An 18,275-nucleotide genomic window follows, 5' to 3' on the forward strand; every position below is an offset into this window, starting at 1 on the left:
CCATCTAGTGTGCACGTCCCCAGAAAGGGCCCGTGTCACCCCCCAGATAGCAATTAAGTTGTCGATCGGCTTACTGGCTGACAAGTCTCCTGATTGGTAGTGGCGTACGCGAAAGCGGCGTGAAGAAACAACCCGCTACATGTTGTTTATAACCGAGAACGGTCCGTTTAAACACAAGTTAATAGCGCGTCGTCAAGTGTAAGACTATGCAACAAAGTGATGTTAGGGAAGATGATCACTCGAGGACCGCAGGATGCGACAAAGTCTAGTCACCCTCGCAGAATAATGTGAAACCGCGTAGATCACCCCGCCACGTGTAACGCGAACTTTAAATGTCTACTTGTACTTTCCACTCCTTCTGCGCCACCAATATTTTATAGCATTCAATAAAGATGTACCGAACTGCACGCCGAGAACCTAGGCACTGCAAGGGCACCTGATTACCGGAAGCCCGCAAGTCAACACTTCGTGAGCTGAACGAGGGGGACAGAGCGTTCGCCGCAGAAGCTTAAATCGCCGACAACCTCTCCTGCAAGAACTGCCTTCAATATTTCAGTCACGAATGCGTTAACAAATGGATAATAGCGAGGGCGACGCAGCACATTTAAAAGGTTGCCCAGAATCTCAACAGCAACAGCAAAACCATGAGCCCTTGATGCTAGCAAAACCGGCCTGGGCAAGGCTTGGAGGCCGAAGCTTTCGGAGAAATAGAAGATGGCCATAATTAAGATTGCGATTGAAGATCATAACCATCGCGAAAGGGAGAGCAAAACACACGGCAGACTGTGCTTGCGCTGTGAATTGGCATACCAGTTGCGCTGGTGAGAATGGATCGGTGGGGCGACCGTGCCATGCAAGGAACCAATGAAATTGCTTCGGACACCGGCGTCTGACATTTTTCGAACACCAAAGCCTTGCGTTTCACGCACGAACAATCTTACCGGCTGTTCGGTCGTCCACACTTCTGATATCCCCACGCATCTCAGCGATGGGAGGTTTCGCGAAGAAAGCCTCGCAAGCAGGCAGTAAGGCAGTGTTGCGAAAGCAGTCCGCAAAGAAATGGCACCAACGCCTCGCTGCCTACGCAGCGTCAAGTCCCACTACAACCACGGCACCACGCCGAGTGATACGGAACCATGGTACCCCAGACGACCCCGAGCGAGATAAGACCGAAGTCATCTAACCAGACCGTTCACCAGAGGACAAACCGACGACCTTTGCCCTACAAACCAGGCTTCCAGAAGACCCAAAGGTACAATCTCCGCTTTTACCGTCGATTTGTTCGCTTGGCCCACCCATACCCAAAGCGATCATCAACACTGCGACAAAGAATATGCTCAGTTCCGGTGGCAGAATTGACCTAAGCATTGCCGGCGTTGAGTCCGCTATTGGCTGGGTTTTCACGAAGTCACCCTGCACTACAGCATTGCAGATGCAGGCAAAATACGGCATTACGCTCGCTTTTGGCGCCTTCGACCATTTTGTCAAACACAATGAGTTGTTTGAACAAATGGGTGTTTGCATTCTCAATATGGCATTATTCAAGAAGTGACTCCAGGTTCGAAAGAGCATATAGATGCATGAAGCGATCTTGCGTGTTCTGTACTGACTAGTATGAACAGTTCAGGATAGAATTTAATACCTACAGGCGGAAATGGTGGTTTTATCCTTCTATTCTTGCGAAAGAAGGCTTCCCGCCTGGCCTGGTTGATGAAATCCCAATGGTTGACGGCCTTATCGAGCGCACGGAAATGATCAGTGGTCATGTCTTCAAGAACAAGCTGCTATGTGCAGAAGCCTTGCAGATAAAGCCACCCGATTGCCTCTTTCGCGTCGCGGGTGCTGTCCATCGCGTCGATAAGAACCAGGCTCTCTCGTTAGTCGGAGACGCTGCCATGTACGCAGTATTGGCCAAGATGTTTTACCAGGCGCGTGACTACCGCGGTAATCTCACACTGTATCTTCCAACCTGTCCCAACACTGATGATCGTAGGCAAGCGTCACACCCTTTTGTCTTGGAATAATATGAAGCCTGATTTGGTCAGCAATATGAAACTCGCTGATCGTGGCTTCAGCCTCGGCCTGGATCGAGTCATAATCAGCAGCCACGCAGGATCGGCCAGGGAGTCTCCAAACACGGTGGCAGATGTCTTCGAGGCCATTATTGGAGCCATCTACATGGACGCCGAAAATAATTCAAGTGAGGCTGTTACCCACGCACTTCAGCACATGGGGTTCTTCGACCACCCCTTATTCGCCGGAACATCCGTTGTCCAGCCCATACTACCATCCTTGCCTGATTCTTCTCGATATTTGTTTCGTAAGATTGGCAACACTGTGCCAGAGAAGACGAGCAAGCCCAGAGGCTCTCTGGATAGTTCCAAGGATAAGGATAATCTTGAATCCTCCCGTAGGGAAGTTTTAGAAAGTACACTGAAAAGACCAGATAATATATATGATCAAAGCGAAGGGTCAAGGAAAGCTATTCGAGATGAGCTACATGGAGGAAGCCAGCCACAACAGACTCAGCAAACACTACAAAGTCGTTCAAGCCATGAGGATGTGCGCAGGGAGACGTACCGCGATGCCGGCATTGGGAACATCGTCACAGTCACAACGACCACGACCACGACCACGACAACAACCACTACAACCCGCCCAGGCGGTACTACCACCGTAGAGCAGCCTCCGCAAGAAGGTACTCGAAAGCTCCATTGAGAGCTAATCGAATCACTCGCTTTCATCTTCCATTACCATCTAAAACCCGGATGTCTTTAATATACATTGAAAGCGCCACCTGTTTCGACGAGAGTTCAAAAGAGCTCTAGGGCCACTTCTTGCGAACCACGCCGATGTTCTGTTTGCCGCTTGTCCCTAGATCTTTAAGCTTATCAGTTGGTCATGGCCGTACCTCCTTGTGCTACATCACAAACCCTAGGGTTGCACCGTGGGAGAGGCTTTTTGTTCTGATGTCATGATGTGCATATTGGATGCTTGCGTCCATCACACTTGGTATACACAAATCATCTTTTACCCCAATGTTGTTGTTCTCCTCATCATTGCCATCGAGTTCTTTGCGTCTGCCATATTGCTAGATGTTGAGTACCTTTGCATGTATGTTTTGTATGTATATCGAAGCTACACACTAACATATACGAATATCATCAAGAGAAGGTATTTGGGTCTAATATCGATGTCTCTCAATAGTGAAAAGGGTTCTGATGCATTGCAAAACATATGGATGACTCCTCATTAGTAGAACAACACAGTATCATGGAAATAAGCTTATGAGGTGGATAGCAACAGCAGCATGACTTTGCGGCCGTGTTCGCCATCGATGCGACATGGGTGCTCAGTCTCTCTTGCATTCACCTCAACGGAGCGCCAATTCGTCAACGATTTCACGTTATGAAATCGATGCGACGTGATGGTTTCACCACAACGTTCCACTACCCACCCAGAGATACTTCACAATGTCGCGTAACTTCTCAGCACTTAACGATTTGCTTCCAGACTCGTACGGCAGCACCGCCTATGGCAACCATGCCAAACATGCGACCGGAACAGCAACAATACACAACCAACTACGATATGTCTCAACACACTCAGGATCCAAGCCGTCTTGCGAAGGTTCACGATCTAAATGTAGACACATTGTGTAATACTGTCTACCTGGAGGAGAGTGATGTTGGGATGGAAAATGCGCTCCTGGGTAAAGACGATTCCAATACCCTAGTTGCAACTGTACACGCGCAGGATGCTATACTGGATGGCTTTGGTCCGACAACATAGACAACGAGACCATCAACGCTGACATATCATGCTCTGCAGGCATAAAGTATGTACTCGAAGACCGAGATATCATGGCGCAAGAGCGACAGCCGGATTCTCAGCAAAAGCATGATTCACATAACCAAGCACAGTTGCCGTATCCGAATCGCATAGTTGATGCCCGTTCGCAAGATTCTTGTTCCGCTGATATCGCTAGAATCTCCCAACCTGGTCAACAGTGGCCTCCAGGGTCTCACCCGCCACAAACACCTCTGGGCATCTTACAACGATCGTATGCGTCACCACAGCCCGTGCAGCTGTCTCATGCTCAGGCACAAACACCGTGGTTGCAGCACGATTCAGTGCCAAGGGGTCGACACGTGCAGCATATAAACCAGCTGCAGTACGCCGCACATCAATACACAACGTCGCTTTTATCAGAGACAGCTTCCACAGAACCACTGGGTGGGCTTTACTATCATAGTCCAGGAGTTTATTCAGCACTCCCATCGTCCGTAATGGCTACCAAAATGAAGGTTTTCAAGAAGTCAAGTGGCGATAGGACGCAGAAGGAGCCAGCTGCAACACGAAAAGCACAATCTCCTGCTCAAGCACAAGTATCGGCACAAACGACTCAACCCGTCGCCGCGGCTGTACCGTCAGCCATGGGATTCGAAAGCTTTGCGGAGGCTAAGCAAGCGGCAGCCACCCGCGTGATTCTCCACAACTATACTCCCCCAGTCAACGACTCTAGCTTACCTAAGGATGACGATGATGCAACCCGCAAGGTCTACATTCGTCGAATGTACGACGCCTACGTCGACATAACCCAATGCATCGACCGCGCCACCGTTGCCAACTTCGATTCGCACTTCGCCACTCTCTCATCTAATCCGCCTACGTCCCCTATCACACCTGTCATGATCTCTACCATCTGTTGGCATCTACTCACCATCGCTATCGATCTTCATACTCGCGGTCCTGTGTCTCTCAACATCTATGACCCATCAAAGCTCAAGAACGTGTACACGTACCGGAACTTGACGTTCAAAGCGCGTATCGACGCGGTGTGTGAGCTGTTGAAGACGAGCAAGGCTAGATGTGCGAGTCTAATTAAACTTGATGGTTTGGAGATGGTTGTTGCGAATGCGCCCATGTTGTGTAGACAAACGAAGACTAATCATTATTCGAATGGCCATAGACAAGGTTACCTGGCTACTGGGAATGATGCTGTCGCTGGCAAGAAGAGAGATGCTTCGGAGATGGACAGCGATGAAGCGGAGAAGACTGATGCTCGCGAGTCGGACGAGTAGTAGGCAGTAGATTGATGGACAGGATGAGTGTGGTGTGGTAGTTCCTTTCGAATCTAGTATGTTCATATGTTCGTAGTGAATGATATGACCCCTTTCTTCTTACAATGAAACTGTTCGTTCTTTGCGCAGCTACGTTTCTTGCATACTGATGTCCGTCCTCCATCATGAGTTTATTGATGGCCCGATCTTCTAGGATAAGAGCGGCATGCACAGTTGTGGCGATGGATGCAATACTGTGTATACTTGCTTATTTGGCAACCTGGTTCATATGGAATGCTGAGGCAAATGTTTGTGATGGGGAAGGAACGATGTTTCCGGTCCGATCTGCGAACAACGTCATCAACAAGTCGCGTGTGGCACGTGCTTCTCGTTAGCACCCGCACCTTCTGTCTGCGACGTCCAGAGCTCTATCTATCTCTAGTGCTATGTAACCACCGAATATCAAACTGAGATTATTGACCTGCACCGTTATCGTGCGCGATGTCTTACCTCGATCGAGACGACTTGGTTCATTATACGACCATGAAACCTCACCAGCACCGCTGATGCTAGTTTCGCACGTGTCTAATGTTCTGGGGGTGACAATAGTGCTGCGAATTCACAGCTCGAGGTTGGTGAAATCGCAATAGGTTTCACTCTTCTACTTCGATCGACTGCGTGATGGTTCCTTCTGCCGTTGTTCTGGAGAGTGCACTCACAGCACTTCTTGTATTATTAAAACGATCCTCCACTTTCTGGTTTAGATATCGTCGCCATTCATCGCTCAAAAACGCAACTCAGCCCTAGTCAACAGTATCACCGTACCTGACAAGAACATACCTACAGCTCTGAGAATGGTATACCCAGAACAGTGGCAGCAACAGGATGAATGGGCCCGTCAGTATGCACACCAGGTATTTCCAGAACAGCAGCAGCAGCAGCAGCGATCACAGCAACAGCACAGTGCATTCACTTATCAACATCCGCCTCAAATATTCCTAGTACAACAACCGCAACAGCAGCACAATGCATGGGGTCACCATCTTGCTCCAAGCCCTCCTCACAATACGGGAACAAGCGCCGCGTGGGCTCGTCAGTACGCACCACATGTGATTCCAGAGCAGCAACGGCAGAACCCTTGGAGTCATCAGTGTGCACCACATGTATCCACAGAGCAGCAGCAGCAACCACGTGCAGTATATGGTTCGTATGCACAACAGCCCTCTCCCAACATGGGTATAAATACACCTACCCCCAGTCCAGCGACCTATAGCAACGACTACTTCTACGGAGAAGGCTATCTCAACTTGGGTCAACATAGCTACTACAACGGTCAGACTGTACCAACTATGCCCGCAACGTTCGCACCTCAACTACAAAACAACGTTACTCAGCGAAACTTCATCGCAGCACCACCTCCTGATCAAGGCTTAACAGCCCCTGCACTTGACCCTCACCCGTCCGACATAGTCAATTCCCTCAGTCAAGCAATGAATCAAACGCCGCCGCAGGACTGGCACTGTCCCAAAGATGATGCGACGCTTCCAGCAACAGACGAGGACCGTGAGCGGTGGGTTCAAATGCTTCTCAACGCCATGAACAATCTCGATGGTATCGAAGGTAACCAAGGCCGAAAGAACCAAAACTCGTTGCAGAAGCGTTGGCGTGGGCCTCTAACAGGGCCTGATTACTACCTGCCTGTAGACAAGTTGATCCTCTGTTGGACAATCGAAGATCTGGCAGAGCGTTTGCACCGCTTAGGACCTTCCGTATTCCATTCGTTCGACGCCAATTTCTGGCACCAGGCTGCAAAAACACGTAACTGGACTTTTGAGGATCGTATGACGTGGATCATAGAATTGCTTAGGGTGTCGAAGACCAGATGCGATAGCTTGTTGGGTGGTAGCGGTTTGCAGGGTATTGTCGCCAACCCAGCTGAGAAACTTGATGCTACCAGAGCACAGGCAAAACAGAACGAGAAGCGTGGTGAGACTCTGAAACTTGGCCGCGCGATCAAGAAGCAGAAGACTGATCGAGTAACTTAGAGGCAGAAGGAGGGCGAATGGTGGCATCACCACGGTAGTATCCATTGGGAGAACGTAGGCTTCTGCTCAACATCATAACTCGGTGGTCGCGTAGTTGATTGATCATGTCTGACACAATGGGCTAATTCTGTGAGTAGTGGACTTATCCTTCGGTGACCATTCTCTACGTCGTAGCGATTAATGAACACCTTTCCTCTTTGAAAGTACGCCAGTGAAGTAGATCCAGTCGTGATCTCAACAGACGGGCATTGTCGAAGTGATTCTCACGCCACCATTGGAAGTCTATACTCAATCGCGGTCATAAAGTCATCATACACTGTTCAACACGTCCAGCTCCTCCATCAAAACCCCGTTTCCACGACGCCAACGCTTGTCTTGCCCGTATCAGTCTAAAAGATATCGCCCAGAAGAAATGTTCCCGGAACGCACCCAAGGGGTAATTCAGCGATCCGCATCCGCATCCGCATAGGCGCATGGATTCGCGGCCGCGGTTAGAAGTAGTTGCCACATCCAAAACTGAGCCGCATATGCAGGGCCAGCAGCTACCGGGTGGAATCGCAAGACGTGTGATTGGTGTCGCTGTAAAGTCCGCGTTCGGCATTTTCGCCTTCCCCATACCCCGGTTGCGCCTAGATTCTTGGTGAGCTAGAGTGCTAGAAACCATGCGAAAGTGGGTTATCAATTGTAGCGCAAAAGCATCCAGCCGTTTCAGAACCAGCCACACCCTTATCTTTTCAGCAACTTGGCGAATGTAGGTCCTCCGGTGAAGATGGGTTCGTGGCTTGCATCCGTTCAAGCACTGTAAATCTTCCCGCTAGGGTAGTGGTAGCTCATACCAGATTCAACTATTGCGAAGGATGATTTCAGGCACAACCTCGGCGTGTGCAGCCAAGGACTCGGGACTGAAACCACATGTCGTGAAGAAACAAGGCCACGATACCTCCACGGGCGCACGCCTTACCTCAGGCCACAAGTGTGGATACGATATTATGCAATTATTATCACACCCAAGAGTACTCACGAGTAAGTGTCCTCCGGTCGGCGTTTGAAATCGGAGTCTTGGTGGTGTGTAGGATTTAGCGAGGGACACGGGGGCGCGCCCTCCCTCATCCAAACGTTATCGCCCTTGCCGTCCCCACATTCATCAACCATTCATCCAATCCTTACCGTTCCCCAGTCCAAATCTGGTCTTTTCGCGCACCGGCAGGGATAGGTCAGGTCATTTTAACAGACAGACTTATACCGCCAAGGCCTCTTTGTCTCCGCTCACTTTCACAGTGTTGTGCAGGCTTGCTTTTCACCCAGCCGCGTGCGCGAAACACTCCGCCAACCCTAGGGACCGCAAGCCGAACCATCGGGCCTTGCACCAATAATTAGTCTGCTGATAACGCAAAAGCATCCCCAGATCAACAGGTCGACCGTATCTATTTTTGATGATTGTAAGCAATAGCTGATGTTGTGCGCTAGGACGTTGTCACACGTCGCGATGAACAAAGGATGGGTGTCGAAAGAAGCCCACTCAAGGAAGCTCGGCTGACGATGAAGAATCTTGGCTATCGTATGTGCCGTCTTCCCTCTTGGCTTACAACGAGGCGACAAAAGCTTCGGTAGCCCGCGGCGGCATAACTCTTCACTGCGGGGTCAGTCGCCAAGTTTTGTGGCTGCTTCACTGGCTTGAAGCTTCTTTGCGAGCAAGTCGCGCGAGAAGCTTCTCCAGCGCTTACCGGAGCTTGGTCGGACACAAGCAAAGAACGGTTTTCGGTGTTACTACACACCAACGCGTTCATGGTGGTGTGGTTGCACAGATATGTGGTTGGAAAGTTACCACGTTGCGGGAATTTCGAAAAGCACACCCCGTGGGGAAGATGTCAACGGCGTCGTAGGATCGTCACACCCACTTCTTTCCTCCGCTACGAGAGAACGCACTGATACGTCCGATCCGACCCCGGAACATGTTCTGTTTTGTCACTTGCGCTTTTGCGCTAGGATGGCCCACCGGAATGCTTAGTGTAAATTAGTGACCTTGGCATGCTGGAGATGGTTACATCCACTGCGCATCCGTCCAACAACGACTGCATGGACGGACTTGGCAGGCTTGGCCCGCATCAAGACTCAGCGGGTGACTGGTATGGGCGTTTGTAGTATCGTTACGAGGCGACTCGATCAGCCAGAAGCAAACGCAGGTATATATATGGCTGCCCCGTCTCCGATCTTGGAACCAGCAGTGTGATCGGACTTGCGCCTACATCTTCAGGGCAGTCTACTTATCTTCTCATTGCCTTCAAGCTCGACTCAAGGTCTCTCCAACACCATGTCAAGCACCAACCGCCCCGCGGACCCCTTGGCGAAGGGTATCATCCCTACCGCCAAACAGGGTCTTAAGGACTTGTTCACCTGGGACCAACGTGTAGTCGTTCGCAATGACTACGGAGAGGAGCACTGCGAGTGGCAGAAGCCAGAGCCTCTCAAGAACCCTATCAGTCTGTTCGCTCAGCTTGGATGGAAGGATTGGCTATACTTCCTCGTCGGTTTCCTTGCATGGACTGCCGATGCCTTCGACTTCCACGCCTTGTCGATCCAGACAACCAAGCTTGCCGACTACTACGACACATCCAACACTGCCATCTCAACTGCCATTACCCTGACACTGCTTCTCCGCTCTGTCGGCGCTGCTATGTTCGGTGTAGCTGGTGACAAGTTTGGTCGCAAGTGGCCCATGGTTCTCAACATGATCATCTTGGGTCTTCTCCAGGTTGCTACCATTTACGCTGGTACTTTCCAGCAATTTTTGGCCGTCAGGAGTCTTTTCGGTCTCTTCATGGGAGGTGTTTACGGAAACGCCATCTCCATGGCCCTTGAGAACTGCCCGTAAGTAGACCTCAACTCCCTAATTAGCTTGCAAATGCTAACATCTGCAGTGTCAACGCTCGTGGTCTCATGAGTGGTATCTTGCAGCAAGGTTACTCATTCGGTTACGTCCTTGCCGCGTGTGCCAACTTGGGTGTCGGTGGCGCAACCAACACCTGGAAGACGGTGTTCTGGGTCGGCGCCGGTTTCTCTATCGCAGTTGGTTTCATCCGCGTCCTCTTCCCAGAGTCGAAGCAGTTCCTCGAGGCGAAGAAGGCTGGTCACCGAAAGGCACCTGGTGCTTTCTGGGCCGAGACAAAGCAAATGCTTCGCAAGGAGTGGAAGATGTGTGTCTACTGCATCATCCTCATGACTTGGGTAAGTTTAGCCACTGATTCTTGTACGCAAGATCCATCGTTAACATCAAACTAGTTCAACTACTACTCCCACACCAGCCAAGACAGCTACACCACCTTCATGAAGGAGCAGAAGCATCTCAGCCCCGCCGGTGCCACTCGTGCCTCTATTCTCATGAAGACTGGCGCCTGCGTCGGTGGTACCATTCTCGGATACACTTCGCAATGGTTCGGTCGTCGCCGCATGATCGTCTGCGCTGCTCTCATCTCCGGCTGCCTCATCCCTGCCTGGATTCTCCCCACTACCGAGGGTGGTTTGTCCGCATCTGGTTTCATGATCCAGTTCTTCGTCCAGGGTGCCTGGGGAGTCATTCCCATCCACTTGAGCGAGCTGTCCCCACCTGCTTTCCGTTCTTCCTTCGTCGGTATCACCTACCAACTCGGAAACATGATTTCCTCGCCCTCTGCACAGATCGTCAACGCCGTCGCTGAAGCCACTATGATCAACACTGCGAAGGGCGAGCAGTCGCCTGCTTATGGACCCGTCATGGGTGTTGCTACTGCGATCATCGCTATCGGTATCGCAGTCACCACCGCTATTGGTCCTGAGAAGAAGGGTCGTCACTTCGAGGAGGCTGGTCCTATCGGTGCCAACATTGAGCCTGTTAAGGACATTGAGTCCGGCAGCATTCACAGCGAGAAGGACGGTGCTAAGGCGGTTGAGGTCATTGACGGCTCCAACCACAACGAGAAGGCTTGAGCGTAGTGCTCGCCTGGGTCTTGTCTGCAGTGCAGAGAGTTTGTACGCGGCGCGAGCCGTTGGGTTGAACCCGAGATGATACCACTTAGGTCACTGCGACCATGAGATATGATGAATGAATACGAACATTGAAACAATAAATCTTGCCCACTTCCCCAAGATTTCCTTGTGATGTGAAAAACGATCAGGCATTACCTTCCAATAATACAGAACATGTCCAGCTTATTTCAGGTCACATGCCATCCCTTCTGCAGACTCCGCGCGCTCCATAAAAACACGGAGCAGAGCCTCATAAAGCTCAGAATCTCCACACACCCACACCCACACTCATTCTCTCCGCACGTGCTCATACCAAGATCACCAAGATCGCCCAGATCCGACTACTGCAATTGGGTGGACATTGGATGCCTTGTTTGGGGCGCGAGTCATGTCGGAACAGCAATGGTCCGATCGTTGCATATGCCTGACTGGGTATACCGAAGGATGGGCGGGGCGCGACTGCAAGTGCGAGGATGAGGTGATGGGTGGCAGGTGTAGTTTGAACTTACCGGTGCCATGTATCATTTGTGTCTGGTAGCGAGGACTTTGACGTTCGGAAAGGTGGTAGGTTTCGGTACGCATTAGTGGTGCGGCGCTTTGGCCGATGCTGGATTGATTCTGCTCGAGCCACACTCTGCGCCACACACTGGCTCATTAGCGCGGCTGGTACGCGCCGTCTGCGACCGAGAGCTCGCGCCTAAGAAGTTAACACTCACGTCTGCTTTGATCCAGTGTAACTCCATTCCTTCGCGCGCACAATTACACATTGATCGCAATCACCGCCCCTAATGAGATCCTCGACCGAAAAGGCGTCGTAGACATGCTGACTAGAGGACGAAGGTGCAGCAGAAGCATCTGCGACCGATTCTCAGCCTGGTCTTTGACACGCGAAAACACATCTTACTTGGTGCTGGACGCGATGTAGCTTTTCAACCATGACCGCGCAGCTTGACTTGAAGGCGAGGCAGAAACAGCTGCGGTAAGTGGCGCCTGTGGTGTTACGACATGCAGCCAGTGAGCGGCGGCCGCCTCTTGACGCATTGCGCAGTCGCGGGGTCAGGCGGATTCAGCCTTCAGCACACCTTGTCATCCTACGATGTAGAAGACACAGGCTCGTCGGCGACTCAGCTGAGAAGGCATGCAACATTCTTCCCTACGGTCTAATCGCTTCGATACTACGCCAGGCAATTTACATGACTGTATGGTTACAATCATACAACAACCTTACCTAAACGACCGCTGAACGTTATCGCTATTCCTACCTTTACACGTGTCAGTAAAGGAATCGAGAGCATAACAGCTCTTTCGTCCTTATGGAAGCTGTCGGTCTTACCGTCGGCTTACTTGCTTTAGTCGGAGTGTTCGAAGACTGTGTAACGCTTTTGTCGCAGTTTGGGGCGGCCAAATCTATCGGGAAGGATTACTCATATCTTGCGACCAGACTCGATTTCCAAAGAACATTACTGTTACAATGGGCGGAACGGCTCAAGCTCTACGACAACAAAGAGTACGATACACGATTGAAGGACCCATACCTTAAGGATCTTATCCAGTCAGGTCTTCAATGCATTATTCAGCTCTTGCAGGACGGGCACCTACTACAGGATCGCTATGGTGTGAGGCCGGCTAATATCCAGGAAGCAGCTGAAACTTCAACGGCACTCAGCAGTCGCTTGAGTTTGCGCATAAGCAAGCAGTCGCTGGGTCTTTGGAAATTGCACAACCACGCAGCCCCTCAACACGACCATACTGATTCTTCACATACTCCTTCCGACGCAGATAGTCAAAGCAGACTTCGCACCTCGGATAAGGTCAGATGGGTCATCAAAGACAAAGAACAGTTCGAAAGTCTCGTTCGAAAACTATCGGATCTTCTCATGGACCTAGACAGGGTCATACCTCCGTTGCAACTTGGCTGGTCTCATCAGATCGTACTGGAGAATGAGATCAAAAAACTTAAGAGCGTTCGCGAATTGAGAAAGGTTATGAATGCTTCCGTATTCGAGGACAGTAATCTTATCGATGTTACTACGCAGACTATCGACCGAGAATGCACTCGATCCATTCTTAACCGCCTTTGGTTCCGTTTGATCGATGACAGGAAGAACCACATCGCCGAAGCTCATTCGAAGACTCTCGAGTGGGCCATCAATCCTCCCGCTTCTGGCGTCGTCTGGGATGATCTGGGCCAGTGGCTACGATCTGGACATGGTATCTACTGGATACATGGTAAACCGGGTAGCGGGAAATCCACGCTGATGGTCAGTGATCTTTCTACATGAACCACAGTATACATACTTATATCATATTTCGACGTTTAGAAATTTCTTTACAACCACCCCAGGATTATGTCATTATTGAACGAATGGGCATCCGGCCGAAAACTGACCGTGGCCTCATTCTTCTTGTGGAACATTGGATCTTCGGAGCAGAACTCCCAGGAAGGACTTGCTCGAGGGCTGCTATATCATGTTCTCCAACAAAACCAGGGACTAATCCCTGCAGTACTACCGGACATGTGGCAAGAAGCGCAAATCGGTGTCGTCGACTTGAAAGTCCCGTCAAAGGCTGAAACGAAGATTGCATTCGAGAGAGTCTGCGCCGAAACCACAGAAGGAGCGTTTGCCTTCTTCATTGACGGCCTCGATGAGTTTAACGGCAATCACCGAGATGGCATATCATTCGTGAAGAGTCTCGTCACTAGCGCACATATCAAAATACTGGTCTCAAGCAGGCCTATCGATACATGTGTCGCAGCGTTCTCGTCAGCTCCCATGCTGAGGCTACAAGACCTTACAGCATCGGACATCGCGACATATATCAATGACGTTGTGCGGGCACACCCCTACACCGCAGAGCATAGCTATCTGAGTGGCAAGACTGTCCAAAGGCTGGTGAATGATATACGAAGAAAAGCGGATGGTGTGTTCCTCTGGGTTGTGCTAGCATGCCGCGCACTTATCGAGGGTCTCGAGGCTTACGACGATGAAGAAGAGCTTCGACGTCGCGTCGATGAGTTACCACCGGAACTAGAGAGTCTCTTCCAGCACATACTTAATGGCCTGCCTCCCCGCTACCTCCAACAAGCTGCCAAACTCCTGCGAGTTTGCTACGTAAATCGACTGTTGCAGATTGAAGCTGAAATAAGTGCCTTTGGGCTAGCTTGGGCTCACGTGCAAGATATGGACATATCAAAATTGGGTAACTTCGTTCAATTCTCGCTCGACCAACGGAAAGAGAAATATAAGATATTGGAAGGCCGCCTACGCAGTCGGTGCAGAGGACTTCTGGAGTTCAAAACACCTGTTTCCGACGAGACCCCGTCTATCGACTTTATGCACCGTACGGTTTTCGAATATCTTAGTGTTCCAGATGTCTGGAAAATGGACTGCTTGCAGATCCATGAACGTCAGTTCGACGCCAATACTATACTTGCGTACATGTCTTGCTACGAACTGTATCTCTACGAAGGACTAGAGGACGAAGACCATGATCCTCTCTTGGTCGTTTCCAATTACGTGCGGAAAGTTGAAGAAAGTTCGCCGTCAAACTTGCCACATCTACTCAACAGCTTCGCATTTGCGCTTACGTATCGTGGAGAAAGCAAAGAGAAACGAGAGGTTTCCCTTATGCCTGCCTTATTAATGCAGAAGACTGCTTCCATGCTGGCTGTAGAACTCGATCTGACTACTTTCGTCAAAAGTCAGAGTGTGCGCAAGTTCAACGCCCTACCGAGATCACACAGATCGGGAGGGAACTCGGAAAAGACACTCTTATATCACGCGTTCAAGAAGCCCTTGACTCTCCATGAAGGAGACCCATGCTCGTCAATCATGATCGGTCATCTTGTCCGTTCTGGGTGCGGTCCAAACCAGAGCATCGCGTTGAACGGAAAAGACACAAGAACCTGTTGGGACATATGGATGCAGTCTAAGCACATGAAAGACGATGCAGTTCTTGCGCCTCTTCAGTCTGCCGAGATAACAATGATCATGATTCGCGCCGGTGCTGTATTCGTACCCTTCGATCCCAGCGACCCCAATGCCATCATTCCTCATCTCACCGCTAGAGGCTACCGAACGCGTCTCAAAGAGAAGGCGGAGCAATGGTTGGAATTTTCACCGACACTGGAAAACGCAAGGGAGCAGCAAGAATTGAGAGCACTTTGCAATGAGATCCTAGAAACAGTAGCGGCGAGCTATGGAAAACGACCGTAGCTGAGAAGAGATATGGAAGCTCATGTACCAAAACCCTTTCATGACTCATGTCCAGGAAATACACCCGAGACTCCAGACCCCACCCCGTGAGTGGGCTAAATAAAGCGTCGCAAAGCTAGGATCAAGTCTGAGGAGGAACCGTGAAGCGGGAAGAAGAGCATGGCTATGCGATCGAGTTTGTACCAACCAATATTTTCATGTGTTTTATGTAGCAATGACCAAAGGAAAAAAGAGTGTGTCAATAAACAGTTATAGTCATCAGCATGTATGACACACCTACTATGTTATGTGCTAACGCGTACGTCAGAGATTCCGTAGTCGGTCTCCAATATCGCCCCGCCATGAGGAGCTGAGATAGTTTTGGGTGAGATAATACAAGCATTTACGGTAAGTCAAGAGCGTAAACCCGACTGAGAAGGAGGCTGCCAGCCAGTTGTCGTTGACAAGTGAGGGTGTCAGCGTCAGCTACGATCACATGGACGAGCCATGTACACTTTCTATAATGCATACTATGCCCGTGAGTAGCTTCTACTAACATCAACGATCGATCACGACACCCGAAGTGGCTTCCAACATTGCCGGTCGGTTCCCACCCTAGAGGAAAGAAGGTCATAAAGGTTTGTTGCTTTCACGATCAAGCGATCTAACTGTTAGCAGGTACCATCTCATGTATTGTTATTGGTGCTTGCCGCACCCACTAGTGAATTGCTCATATAAAAACACCTTCATTCAATCCTGAACACTTCTACTCCAACACTCACTTCCAACCTCAAAGGTTCCACCATTTCATTGCTACTCACATCCACCACGCATCTCGCAATCTTCTCAGCACTCTTCTCATATTTACCTCCACCATTGTACCACTGTTCTCTTTGCCAAAGCTCCCCTTGGGGCCAGAACCCGCAAGCATATTGCAGTCACCTGGCGGAACAAACTCTTGACTTCGACATGCGTCCTCATTACAACAAAGACTGTATCGACGACAACGTCATGTCCTCTCCAATCCTCGAACCCTCTCGCCCCGAACAACACATTCGCTACCAATTCGGCTATGCGTGTTCATTAGATCATCACGAACGGATCCGAAGCCTGAACTATGCTACCCAACAGCGTGCCATGGCGAATGCGCACGTTGGTTATTTTAAGCCACTATAGCATCCAGGTACATATCCCCACGGCGATGGGCTCTAGCAGAGTGACTTACAAGCACCAGTATCGACAGCGGACATGGACTTGGCCATCGTTTGCAAGAGCCTTCGCAAGCTCGACATCACCTTCCATGTCGACAAGGTAAGCATATACAACGATACCACAGACTACAAGCGCAAACCAGAGACAACCATCGAATGTAGTAGCCTGGAGGAGGTGTATATTGACGGCATATACGTCCGATCATCGCTGTACGATACGATTGAACCCTAACCTTTACTTCCCGTCGAACGTCACCCCCAATGGCGTACTTCGTCTTCGAGCAAATATCTGGTATCGATCATCTCTTCAAGAGCCAGCGCGAAGCTATGCGCTGCATCGAACAGTACGCTTCTGAGTCCCAAGGTACGCGAAGCGTACTCACTCAAAGCGGAAGAACACTATACGCCGCGCGCCATTCGCATCTACTGTGTCGATGAGCAATGTCGCTTATTCATCCCGAAAAGCTGTGTGGAAAACAACCATGTATACGATGCGACAATGATCGAGTTCATTGCCATCGCCGAAGCTGCTACCTTTGCTACAGCCTGGGTTTATGAGCTCAAGTTCCACAAACTCCTCAGTCTACCACCCGAGCTACGCCTCAATGTTTATACCCATGCTCTATCGACGGTCGCACGCTGCGGATGCGGAACCAACACCGATTCGGCCGGCACGATTCAAACAGGATACCGCATCGAGATTACAGCAAAGACTAAAAACCACAATCTTACGAAGATCATGGAGGTCTTTCAGTTTCTATTCTACCTATGGCTGCTTTTCACAGACGTCGCCATTGCCGTTGCCAACATCACGGTCGCCAACTTATCGTTATCGAGATCGATGTCGCATCTTCTGATACCATCCAATGCGGTATGCATCACGGACTATCCCAGCGCATATCCGCAGTGGCATACAAGGAAAGGCTGAGAGACACATATCTTGGGCTCGAAACCGCCTTCACGACGGATGAGATGATAGCCATACTTGCGTCCTTGTACCCTGCTCAAAGCCAGGAGTCGCTCCTTGGAACTCTAGTTCGTTGCAATGGTTCTATCGAACAAGCGAAAGAAGTCCTCGCAGAAGAGGCCCGCGCAAACGCCCCCAGAGTTTTTGTTGATCTCACTCTCTAGTCGCCGGTCATCAAACCAGAGAACCTCGACGTCAGCCGAGAGGTCAATCATTACGCTCGCACTGGAAGTCTCGATAATTGCTTTTCACCATACCTTACCATGTTCCTTCACGCTTTCTCGGACTGCACGATGGGACCTTCAAATTCGTAAGAATAAGGAAGAGGCCTACTCAAACCTGATCCAGAGTTTTTGGCCAAACCAGCCCCCTGTTAGGGTCTACCGCAACTTTCGTGGAGACTTCCTGAAGATTGTCAGAATCGATAACGATTTCAATCGGCACAACGCCTCTTAAGGACGTCAGGTTCACACAATGCCAACAAGCTCTCGTTAAATGCGCCCAGGATGCTCTGGATGAGCGCGAGCTAGCCTGTGTGCATTACCGCCACTGCGGTCATAGTACCTCGTATCAACACGGCATCATTGGAGAGCTGTACAATGGTCGAAGCGGCACTGCCGTGCAGGGAGGAATGTGGAAAGTGGACCGCTCACCCCGTCGACCACGTCTAGTCCTCCTCGCCCGACGTGTCCCGATTCTTACTCCGAATCCGCATCCTGAGAACAGCGTCTCCAGCGGAGGTACTCCAAGTTTTGAGCAGCTGGAATGTCGTCACTCGTGGTACCTCTGCA

General features: G+C 50.4%; 6 protein-coding genes across 6 annotated transcripts; all 6 read left to right on the forward strand.

Annotated features, from left to right (window-relative positions):
* Nucleotides 1-1,721: 1,721 nt before the first annotated feature.
* J4E82_007735 (uncharacterized protein) lies at nt 1,722-2,718 on the forward strand (the record flags this gene model as incomplete). Its single annotated transcript, XM_051733977.1, has 2 exons — nt 1,722-1,944; nt 1,994-2,718. 2 exons carry the CDS (start codon nt 1,722-1,724, stop codon nt 2,716-2,718), a joined length of 948 nt encoding a protein of 315 aa, XP_051586266.1.
* Nucleotides 2,719-4,289: 1,571 nt separating this feature from the next.
* On the forward strand, nt 4,290-5,084 carry J4E82_007736 (uncharacterized protein; the record flags this gene model as incomplete). The annotated part of the gene is made up of 1 exon (XM_051733978.1): nt 4,290-5,084. One exon carries the CDS (start codon nt 4,290-4,292, stop codon nt 5,082-5,084), a length of 795 nt encoding a protein of 264 aa, XP_051586267.1.
* Nucleotides 5,085-6,295: 1,211 nt separating this feature from the next.
* On the forward strand, nt 6,296-7,108 carry J4E82_007737 (uncharacterized protein; the record flags this gene model as incomplete). The annotated part of the gene is made up of 1 exon (XM_051733979.1): nt 6,296-7,108. The coding sequence occupies one exon, from the start codon at nt 6,296-6,298 to the stop codon at nt 7,106-7,108; it is 813 nt and encodes a 270-aa protein (XP_051586268.1).
* Nucleotides 7,109-9,419: 2,311 nt separating this feature from the next.
* Nucleotides 9,420-11,071, forward strand: J4E82_007738 (uncharacterized protein; the record flags this gene model as incomplete). The annotated part of the gene is made up of 3 exons (XM_051733980.1): nt 9,420-9,976; nt 10,027-10,333; nt 10,388-11,071. 3 exons carry the CDS (start codon nt 9,420-9,422, stop codon nt 11,069-11,071), a joined length of 1,548 nt encoding a protein of 515 aa, XP_051586269.1.
* A 1,352-nt stretch (nt 11,072-12,423) lies between these two features.
* On the forward strand, nt 12,424-15,327 carry J4E82_007739 (uncharacterized protein; the record flags this gene model as incomplete). The annotated part of the gene is made up of 2 exons (XM_051733981.1): nt 12,424-13,371; nt 13,432-15,327. 2 exons carry the CDS (start codon nt 12,424-12,426, stop codon nt 15,325-15,327), a joined length of 2,844 nt encoding a protein of 947 aa, XP_051586270.1.
* Nucleotides 15,328-16,778: 1,451 nt separating this feature from the next.
* On the forward strand, nt 16,779-17,648 carry J4E82_007740 (uncharacterized protein; the record flags this gene model as incomplete). The annotated part of the gene is made up of 3 exons (XM_051733982.1): nt 16,779-16,783; nt 16,863-17,388; nt 17,412-17,648. 3 exons carry the CDS (start codon nt 16,779-16,781, stop codon nt 17,646-17,648), a joined length of 768 nt encoding a protein of 255 aa, XP_051586271.1.
* Nucleotides 17,649-18,275: the final 627 nt, after the last annotated feature.

The sequence above is a fragment of the Alternaria postmessia genome (genome assembly GCF_024291825.1).
Source record: "Alternaria postmessia strain BMP 2775 chromosome Unknown scaffold_55, whole genome shotgun sequence".
Lineage (NCBI taxonomy): Eukaryota > Fungi > Ascomycota > Dothideomycetes > Pleosporales > Pleosporaceae > Alternaria > Alternaria postmessia.